This window comes from Vavraia culicis, assembly GCF_000192795.1.
Source record: "Vavraia culicis subsp. floridensis unplaced genomic scaffold supercont1.37, whole genome shotgun sequence".
NCBI classification, from domain to species: domain Eukaryota; kingdom Fungi; phylum Microsporidia; family Pleistophoridae; genus Vavraia; species Vavraia culicis.
The window spans coordinates 19947-29552 of record NW_007360640.1 but is presented as its reverse complement, the minus strand read 5'-3'; the positions used below and the strand labels follow the sequence as shown (position 1 = coordinate 29552).

General features: G+C 49.3%; 6 protein-coding genes across 6 annotated transcripts; 1 reads left to right on the top strand and 5 right to left on the bottom strand.

Moving 5' to 3' along the window:
• Window positions 1–310: 310 nt before the first annotated feature.
• VCUG_01948 (uncharacterized protein) lies at window positions 311–2415 on the bottom strand. The gene has a single exon (XM_008076771.1). It carries the CDS (start codon window positions 2382–2384, stop codon window positions 360–362), a length of 2025 nt encoding a protein of 674 aa, XP_008074962.1. The 5' UTR covers window positions 2385–2415; the 3' UTR covers window positions 311–359.
• Window positions 2416–2856: 441 nt separating this feature from the next.
• On the bottom strand, window positions 2857–3792 carry VCUG_01947 (uncharacterized protein). The gene has a single exon (XM_008076770.1). The coding sequence runs from the start codon at window positions 3474–3476 to the stop codon at window positions 2874–2876; it is 603 nt and encodes a 200-aa protein (XP_008074961.1). The 5' UTR covers window positions 3477–3792; the 3' UTR covers window positions 2857–2873.
• A 1183-nt stretch (window positions 3793–4975) lies between these two features.
• VCUG_01946 (uncharacterized protein) lies at window positions 4976–5938 on the bottom strand. Its single transcript, XM_008076769.1, has one exon. The coding sequence runs from the start codon at window positions 5836–5838 to the stop codon at window positions 5224–5226; it is 615 nt and encodes a 204-aa protein (XP_008074960.1). The 5' UTR covers window positions 5839–5938; the 3' UTR covers window positions 4976–5223.
• A 160-nt stretch (window positions 5939–6098) lies between these two features.
• VCUG_01945 (uncharacterized protein) lies at window positions 6099–6994 on the bottom strand. Its single transcript, XM_008076768.1, has one exon. It carries the CDS (start codon window positions 6887–6889, stop codon window positions 6122–6124), a length of 768 nt encoding a protein of 255 aa, XP_008074959.1. The 5' UTR covers window positions 6890–6994; the 3' UTR covers window positions 6099–6121.
• A 285-nt stretch (window positions 6995–7279) lies between these two features.
• VCUG_01944 (deoxyhypusine synthase) lies at window positions 7280–8393 on the top strand. Its single transcript, XM_008076767.1, has one exon. The coding sequence runs from the start codon at window positions 7283–7285 to the stop codon at window positions 8264–8266; it is 984 nt and encodes a 327-aa protein (XP_008074958.1). The 5' UTR covers window positions 7280–7282; the 3' UTR covers window positions 8267–8393.
• Window positions 8394–8836: 443 nt separating this feature from the next.
• On the bottom strand, window positions 8837–9379 carry VCUG_01943 (uncharacterized protein; the record flags this gene model as incomplete). The annotated part of the gene is made up of 1 exon (XM_008076766.1): window positions 8837–9379. One exon carries the CDS (start codon window positions 9377–9379, stop codon window positions 8837–8839), a length of 543 nt encoding a protein of 180 aa, XP_008074957.1.
• Between the last annotated feature and the right edge of the window lie 227 nt (window positions 9380–9606).

Here is a 9606-nt window from a genome sequence, read left to right as displayed (position 1 = left end):
GAGCGCAGAAGAACGAAACATGCGCTAACAGCGTACCGATGATAAATAAAGCGGTCAGATGCAAAAATGCTTGGCCTTGGGATGCTGCGCTATTTGGTGTTAGCATGGAGGAGCAGGGCCAGTGCACCAAGAATGTGTTCCTGAGTGATTTGGTGGGCAAGGCAACGAATAAAATAATTTAGAACGAACAATCGAAGCACTGCCAGCACCACGCACTGAGCTGCAATACCGAGCATGAACGTGCACCGCACCGCCCGAGCCGCAACTCGCAAATGCACTTTTTACTGAAAGCGCCCTTTTCGTATTTCACGCCCCTTCACGCCCAGCAAGGCCACCTCCGATTATCCACACACCGCTCATCAATCCCAATTATCAAAAAATACCCTTCTCTCCAGCGCAGCATGCACCCATCTTCTCTTGATGAGCTCATAAACACTTTTCTGCATGTCTATGTTACCACAGATGTAGAACAGCAGGTCATCGCCATCCCTGAGCAGCAGGTTGTTGAGAAAGGACTGAACGTACAGGTGCTTTGATTGCACTTTTACCACCGATAAGGCACCATGCAAATGTTTAGGTGCGTGTGATGTGCTGATGTTCACGTTACGGGTGCACGGATGGGTGCTTCTTCTGTTGCCGGTGTTTTTGCTGTAAATGTTTGTGTTCCGTGCACTGCCACGCTTACCATGGGCAACATTCTTTGTTTGATTGCATGTTTGTTCTTCACCCCTCTCGTTCTTATCTTCACCCCTCTCGTTCTTATCTTCTTCTTCACCCTTCTCTTCATCCCTCTCTCCACCCCTCTCTTCACCCCTCTCTTCACCCCTCTCATTACCGCCCTCTTCACACCACATAACCAACCCCTCCTTATACCACAGTACATCCCCACACTCACCAACAATATCATCCTCAACATCCCTAAACCCATAAACCATCAGCATACGTTCACACGTGCTATTCCTTATGAAAGAAAGGAACGGTGTCACTCCCGTACCGGTGGCTATCATCACCATTCTCTTTGAGGGTTTGTACGTGAGCAGAAGGTTTTTACGTACGTTGATGAACAATGGCAGAGGAGTGTTGGTGTGGATGTACGTTGATGCTTTGCCGTATCTTGGGCAGGGTGCGGTGTGGTACGTGTTATTGGCGTTGACCGTAGGATGATTGGCAAGATTTGCGGTAGTAGCGGCACCGCTACCAACCCTGCCACCATGCTTACCGTCCCCATCGTGCTCAGCACCAGACCCTTCCGTGCTCGCACTGCCACCACCAACCACCAGCACACAATTATTCATGAGCACGTCCTCTCTCAGCCCCACGATGATCTCTGCATCCCTGCCCACCTCATTGATAAGACTGAAGTTCCTCAGCTCACCCACAGAGCAGCACCTGAGAATGGCGGTGCCCTTCACCCCTACGTTGAGAATCAGATCAGGAAATGTTATGGGCGGCAAACGCTGGTAGTGCTTGATGAGATAGCGCAATTTACGTTTTACCACGGCGGTACCGACACGGTTGGTGCAAGCATCGCACTCACAACCCTTTGTGCGTGCACCACAGCACGCATCCCATTCACCATCCAATCCCCTGTACAGCACCAGCAAATGCATCTTCTTCACGATCACAGGCATGAAATAGCACAGCAGCACACTTACCGTACCTTCGTACCTCAACTGCCCGCTCTCCACCACCACCAGGTCATCGTTCAACCCCACAGCACGCATAAATGAGCGTATGTAATGCAGGGGATAGGGCACGTACAGTGAAAGCGTATCACCGGGTGTAAACCGTGGAGAAGCTGCAAATCTGAGGTGGTAGCATTTACGCCACGTTGTGCTGAGTGCACTTGTGCAGTGCTGTGCCAGTTCAAGGTTGTGCGCTGATAGAATTGTGCAGACCGAGTTGATGGACAGAAGAGTGTCTGTGCAGTTCGCCTTGCTTGTGCTTTTATCGTATTTTTGGTTATTTTTCTCATTCCTCTCCTCATTCCATACACGTATTCTTCTCATCTCCTCCTCATTGCTCTCCTCATTCTCCTCTTCATTCTCCTCCTCATTCTCCTCCTCATTCTCCTCCTCATTCTCCTCCTCATTCTCCTCCTCATTCTCCTCCTCATTCTCCTCCTCATTCTCCTCTTCATTCTTCTCCTCATTCTTCTCCTCATTCTTCTCCTCATTCTTCTCCTCATTCCTTTTCTCATTCTTCTCCTCATTCTTCTCCTCATTCTCCTCCTCATTTCCACTATTCCTTTCAATGCCACGTCTCTTAATCCTTACTACCGTGCCGTTCTTCATCCTCTTAATGAGTTGTTCCACCCTGCACTCATCCATTCCATCCTCTAACGGTATTTCTATCCTGTGGTACTTCAAGGAAATCTCCTTCATCTGAAGGGTGCCGTACCAACCACGATAAAACCGTTCGTACCGTTAAACGCGTTACTCACGAACTGTCCATCCATGCACAACACATCGCTTGTGCACCGTACATGGTCTTTACGGTGCCATCCTGGTAAATAATTTATATTTTTATTGTTCTGTCCCGTGGAACGAAGTGCATTTTTATGCTATTCCCGTCTTTTACCGTACCGTGTTTTGAGCTTGGTGAGATTAAATGCTAATTTTTATTTGATAAGCACTGATATCGTGCTGATTGAACATGTCCAAGAAAATGAACTGCTCACGTTAACCTTTGATGGGCGTAGAGCAAAATTAATATTTGGTATTTTTAGGAGAGCACCGCTACGCACAAACTGACCAATCATTTTTTATGCTGGTCTTTACCGTATGAGTGGTAGCACCGGTCCACAGCACAAGCTATGCCACCTCAAAAATAAAACACAGTTCAAAACACGTAAACTCGGACCAAACGAACCTTTACTTCCTTCTCATACGTGCACGGTACTCCCTAGGTGCCTCGTAATCCTCGCGTCCCCACACACCGAGCCCTTTACTCCTCGCCTCCTCCTCAAACATGTCCAACAGGCACTCCATCCCCGTTCCCTCCTTCTTGTCGCTCCTATAAACGGTTGCCATGCCCAATTTCAGCATCTCCAGACCAACACACCTCCACAGCCCGTTCTCATCCTCAAAATACGTCAGCCCGAGCAGCCTTCTGTACTTATCAAGGCCCAGCACCTCGAGAACAACATCCTTCTGGTAGATCATGTCAGAAAGTGCCGTTGTAGCCTCCTCAGCGAGCGGTTGGCCGTCCCACTGGTTGTTCTTCCGCTCTGGCGTGTCGATGCCGAGCACGCGTATCTTAAGCTTGCCCTCCGTCTCGTCCTCAAACAGATGGTAGCAATGGTACGTGTCACCGTCGCTTACCTTTGTGACGTGCGCGTTTATCACCACCGTGGGATGCGTGTCGAGCGCGTTGCGAATGTCACGGTCTGTGCGCAGCTGGTGGTCGTACTGTTGGGGAAGAGGCACTGCGATGCAGTAGCCCACCTCGCGTAGCTTTGTGCATTGTTTTGACATTGGGAGTCAGCCATCGCTTTCTTTTATATTTTCTGATTGTCTTTTTATGGTAAATCGTGATTTTGTGGTGATGCACGGGCACGGTGAGCGTGCGGTACTGCGCGTGAAACGAGAACAGCGATGCGGTGCCGTTACGGTAGTAGCATTTTACAGCATGGCAGATCAAAATGTACGATAAATGACCATCAAAAGCATTTCTGATCATCAATCACCAGCCATGCTCTCAGCACTTGAGCACCGGTCGTACCACGCCCAATGCCCCACCATGGCAGATTACAACCTTTTAAGCATAATTTGCATGAAAGGAGCAGAGCACCAATAAATGCGGCAATTTTCTTTTTTGGTTGCAAAGCGCTTGCACACCGGCAGCACCGCACCGCTCTCATCAAGGAGCCTTCTCCGGTCCTTGGCGCACTTCCATACGAAAAGCGCAGCAAATATCCAAAGCGGTAACACGCCGTGTTTAAGGAAATGCAGGTATTTAGAAAATACTACATGAGCGGTACGAGCGTGTTCAGCAGCTCATTGCTGGCGCAACATGGTAAATTAGCGATTAGTGTTTGATTAGTGGTTAAGGAGTACCGAGCGGTACTGCCACGCATTAGCAGCGTTGCCATGCTCCCGCCAATTTACACGCCATGCTCCCGCCAATTTACGTGCACCGCACCCACCAATTTACACGCCATGCACCCACCAATTTACACGCCATGCACCCACCAATTTACACGCCATGCACCCGCCAATTTACGTGCACCGCACCCACCAATTTACACGCCATGCTCCCGCATAGTCAGCATTTTGGTAATATTTGGTGGTGCTCCCATCCATCATTCTTCCAACCAATCACATTCCTCCTTTTATACTTCACTGCTACCTTTTCATTTCAAATACTCCAAAAATAAAAATTAAACACAATTCCTGCACATACCGTACGTGGTAGCAGTTCTTATTTCGTTTTCGTACCTTTCCGTATTTTACCTTTTTTGAGAGCGGCACCTTTCCATCGTATCTTGGTGATGAGGCGGGTGCTGAAAACGGTAGCAGCAGTGGAAATGAACGGTAGGAAGTGCTCACAATGACGTAGTAGTGCAGCGCTACACACGTACCGTTAATTGTTCACCTCTCACGTTGTGCTACTGCTCAGGTGATTGCGTAGGAAATTGAATTTGATCTGCACCGTGCACGACCGAGTTTGACTGTGGTAGAGGGCAGCTCAAGAATTGGGGCGTAGCGATGTGCACGCTGCTAACGCAGAGGTGTTGCAGTGCGTTGGCCGATGTCCTTGGCACCTGAGTGCAACGCTTTCATGGAACGGTTCTTTATGACTGGCCGTACACCAGCATTTGTTCTGAACCGTTCAAGATCAGGACCGTGCCGAGCATGGCGCTGGTATTGTGTGAGCTGGGCGTGCTCCTCTTGCCGTGGCTGCTCCTGTCTTTGCAGCTCAGTGCTGTTAATTTCAAGTTTTGCAGAGCGGACCGGCCCATATTTCTATCACGTACCGTAAAATATATTTATTTACCAACTCAGCTGCACCTCACAGCATTGCACCACCTGCCCATAATTTTGATGGCAGGTGCTGCAACGTGCTCGTACGGTTGCCTCAGCTACGGCTTGCACGTGCATTCGTTCCTTGATCGGTCACTCCACGTTTCAGCTTCACCACGCTGTGTTCACCGCGTGACATAAAAATATTGCGCTACACCGTAGAACACCGCATCTTACCCATTCATACCAGTGCACAGCCCTACAGCTCTGCTCTCCTCTTCGTTTTCCTGCCCTTCATTCTCCTCTTATAGTCCATGGGCAGCTCCACTCCATCCTTCCACATCCCAAGTGCCCGTTTCCTTGCCCGCTTCTCGTAGCGCACCAGCAAATCGTGCAGTCCCCCGTAGATAGCATTGTGTCCCACGTACACGCACGCCATGCCCTTCTTAACCATCGCAACAGACACATCAACACCATCAACCACAACACGCCCAATGCATCGCTTGTACCTATCGGTGCCAAGCTTGGTGACACGCACACTCTTGCCCATCACGTACTTCTTCAACAAATCGGTAGACTCCTTTGAGTACGGCTGCGCCGGCATGCCAAAATGTGCACACTCAGGTGCATCCACGCCGTACAAACGCACAAGAAAGGTGTGCTTGGCGGTGCGTGAGCGGCTGAACAGTGTGCAATGGCGCACTCTCACGGTATCACCGTCACACACCTTCGTAACAATTGCACGTATCGTACGGTTTAGTGCGAACTGCTTGTTTGTTTTTATTGGCTGGAGCAGTTTGAAGAGCGATTTGATGAGGAGCGTGAGCACGAGTAAGGGAACGATTGTGCATGCGAGTATGAGAAATGTGTGCATGTGGGGTGGGGTATAAAACTAGGGTTTAATATTTGGATGGGATAAGGGATTAGGTTTTAGGGCAGGGATTAGGGAGGGGAATATTTTGAGGTAGGGATTTGGAGGGGAATATTTAGGGCAGGGATTTGGAGAGGAATATTTTGAGGTAGGGATTTGGAGGGGAATTAGGGAGAGAAATACTTGGGAGAGAAACTTTTGGGAGAAAAAGTAGGGAGAGGAAATGTTCTATCGCGCAATGCTACACCTGCATTTCTATAAAATACCGCATAAACAACCAAGAATTTTACTCAACAATCTCTTCAACCAGCTCAAACACCTCCTCTTTCTTTATCTTCACCGAATCCAACGCATAAACAATGCGTTTACCCTCCATCGTATTCGCCACCCTCAGAAAGTTCCTCACCACGTTCGTGCCAGCACCATCAATAACCACGCAATCAACATTCGACCCGCTGTACAAATCGTTCATGATACCCGCCTTGACTGCATCCGCACCAAGCGCCTTAATCTCCTCCATGTCCATGCCGCTCCTGTACCGTGCCTCAAGCACGCTCACCGCTGCCAGCCCGCCCGATCCCATCGACAGATAAAAGCCGGGGTTGACCGTTCCATCGGGTGACACAGAGTACAAGTGGTACGTGCTCCTGTGCCGACCGGCAATGATAAGCGCAGCCGATATGAACCCGCCGTACTGGAACAGGTACTTGGAAATGACCGACACGACGTACTTCACGGGCGCCTTCTTGGCGTATTTCGTCTCAAAGATGCGCACCATCGATGACGCGTACTCGGTCACCCTGTACGTATCGGCTGCCGTGCCGGCACCCGCACAGTATATGTCGTCTGATATGCGGTGCAGCTTGAAACACGACTTATCGGCAACGAATGGACCGGATGTTGCGCGCGTGTCTGCGCACAGTATGACGCCCTGCTCCGATTTTATGCCCACTATGGTTGTGCCTGTCTTTGTTACGCGCTTCTTCAGCACCTCTGCACAGAATTCTTTGAAGTTGAAGGGTTCACCGTTTTGGTTTGATGCGCTGCCCAGCATGAAGGGTTCGATTTGCAAAAATCAAATTAAATGCGCCGCTCAGCACGAATAGACCAAAAACACTTTTTGGTTTATTTCGAGCGTTTGAGCCAATCTGTAATTTGCAAATTTGCTCAAGCATTGTGATTTCCTGGGAATTGATCGGTTGAGTGATCGTATTTTCTGTAAAAATAGAAGGTAATGAATAGAAGGTGCGTAGCTTTGCCTGAGGTACACCACGTGTACAGACCGTTCGCAATACGAACAGTTATAAAAATGTTATCCTCATTTTTAGAATTAGCACTCATATCATAGCAGGCAAAGGCAACAATGGTTGGATACTTCCTAAGCACTCCTTCATCATTGCTCCTTCACACCCAGTCATGCTCATTTTTACGCTCTTCACACCCAGTCATGCTCATTTTTACGCTCTTCACACCCAGTCATGCTCATTTTTACGCTCTTCCCATCCATCCCCATGTCACACCCCAAAAAACAATGCAAAAGCAGGTAAAACAGAAGAGAAGCGTAAAAGAGTTCGCTGCGCAGCACAAACACACCCTGAGCCTGACACACAAAGTGGCAGGGCCTGCAATTCCCCACCTCACACTTCCAAATCTGCTCTCATCGTTCCGCTCGCTCGGTTACCAGTCCATAAACATGTACCGTGCCGTAAAAACGCTCAAGGCGGCCAAGCAGGGCATAATACTGGCATTCACGTCCAACATCATATCGTGCGGCCTGCGCGACACGATACGCTACCTCATACCGTACTGCAAAGCCGTGGTGACAACTACGGGTGCAATCGAGGAGGACATTATAAAAACGGCCAATGATTTCTACGTGACCGACTACCACGCACACGCCGGCCACGAGCTGCGCGCAAACGGCTACAACAGGATTGGCAACCTGGCGGTGCACAACGACTCGTACGTATGGTTTGAGGCGTATCTGCGTGACAGGCTGGTGCACATGGAGGGCACGATGAGCACCGCCGAGTTTGTGGATGCGATAGCGCCCGATGATGATCGCAGCTTTGTTGCGTGTGCGAAGCGTATGAAGGTGCCTGTGTTTGTGTGTGCGCTTGGCGATGGGTCTATCGGTGATGTTTGTACGTTTGGTGGTGGTATGCGGTTCAGGATTGATGTGGTGAGGGACTTTCACCACTTTTTGGGTGTTGCTGAGGGGTGTACAGGGCTGGTTGTGGGAGATGGAGCGGTCAGGCACAGAATGGCACATGCGCGGATGAGTGATGTGGTGCATCTTACGATGCGGACTGCGTATGACGGGTCGGACTGGGAGTGTGAGCTTGGGAATGGTGTGCGTGTGGTAGGCGAGGCGAGTGTGCTGCTGCCTTTGTTGGTGTATGGGGCGTATGAATGTGCTGATTTTGATTGATTAGATGAGGAGGAGATGAGGAGAATACGTGTATGGAATGAGGAGATGAGGAGAATACGTGTATGGAATGAGGAGATGAGGAGAATACGTGTATGGAATGAGAAGATGAGGAGAATACGTGTATGGAATGAGAAGATGAGAAGAATACGTGTATGGAATGAGGATTATTTAATATAAGATATAGAATAATAATAAAATATGAAAAATAAAATTAATGCTTCTGATCAATTCACAGGTAAAGCTCTTCCAATCAAATAGAAAAGAACGTTTTACAGAAAATCTACCTAAGGTTGATAAAAATTATGGTAAACCGCCATTTACTGCTGCGCACCACGAACTGTGATTGTGCGATGAAGACGGTGCATCAAACGATTGCACCTCTAATTTTGTTCTTCTCCACGCGAATTGAAGTACAACGCATTAACGAATCGTTCCTGGCTGGTGCTGTGATGTACCACCTGCAGGTGGTACAAGGGAGAAGACGTGCAGGGCATACGGCACCTTTTTATGCAGCAACCCGTATTTGTACCGTTACAGTTCTTTACAAGTGCAAAATAAGCACGCCCTACCTCACTTAACGTACAAACAGCCAAACACCCTCTTCATCCCCAGTCCTATCACGCATCCCAGCACAGCACCACCAACCACATCCCACACAAAATGCTTGCCATCCACCACCCTAGAAATGCTCACAGCAAACGCCCATGCATAAAAAAGCACCGTACAAACAATCCATTCGCTCATGCACATCACGGCCATATAGAACATATCACTGCTGTGGCCCGATGGAAAGGACTCTATCCCATGGCGCTCCTCCTGCCAATACGGCCGTTTCTCCCGCACCACAAGTTTGATCGCATGCGTAAGCGTGTCGGTGAGCAGCAGACCGGCGTAGTACACGGTAAACACGGTGCTGTTCAGCTTTTTCTTGTAGATGAGCCATGCGAACAGCAGCACGGGCGTGGCGTACACGCTCAGCATGAGCAGCCCGGACGGGTACGTGCTCGCACGTGTTGTTGTGCTCGTTACCGTGCGGATCGGCAGGAGGTGTATGGTCGTGTACAGAATTGCTGACAGGATGAGGGCCATGAACAGAAGGTGCTTTCTTGACATGCTGTGGTGGTGGTCTGCTATCAATTTAAGGGGAATGGGTTGTTTTGTTTGAAACGTTGATAAAGAACGGAATCGGTGCCGGTTAATTGGTGTGACGTGGAGACGAAATGCGCTTTGATTGTGATAATGAGAAATGATCGGTAGGGAGAGATGAAAAAAAGAGCGGGCAAGAAAGGAAAAAGAACGTTGCCGTTACCGTGGACATACACGGAAAATGCACCTTACAC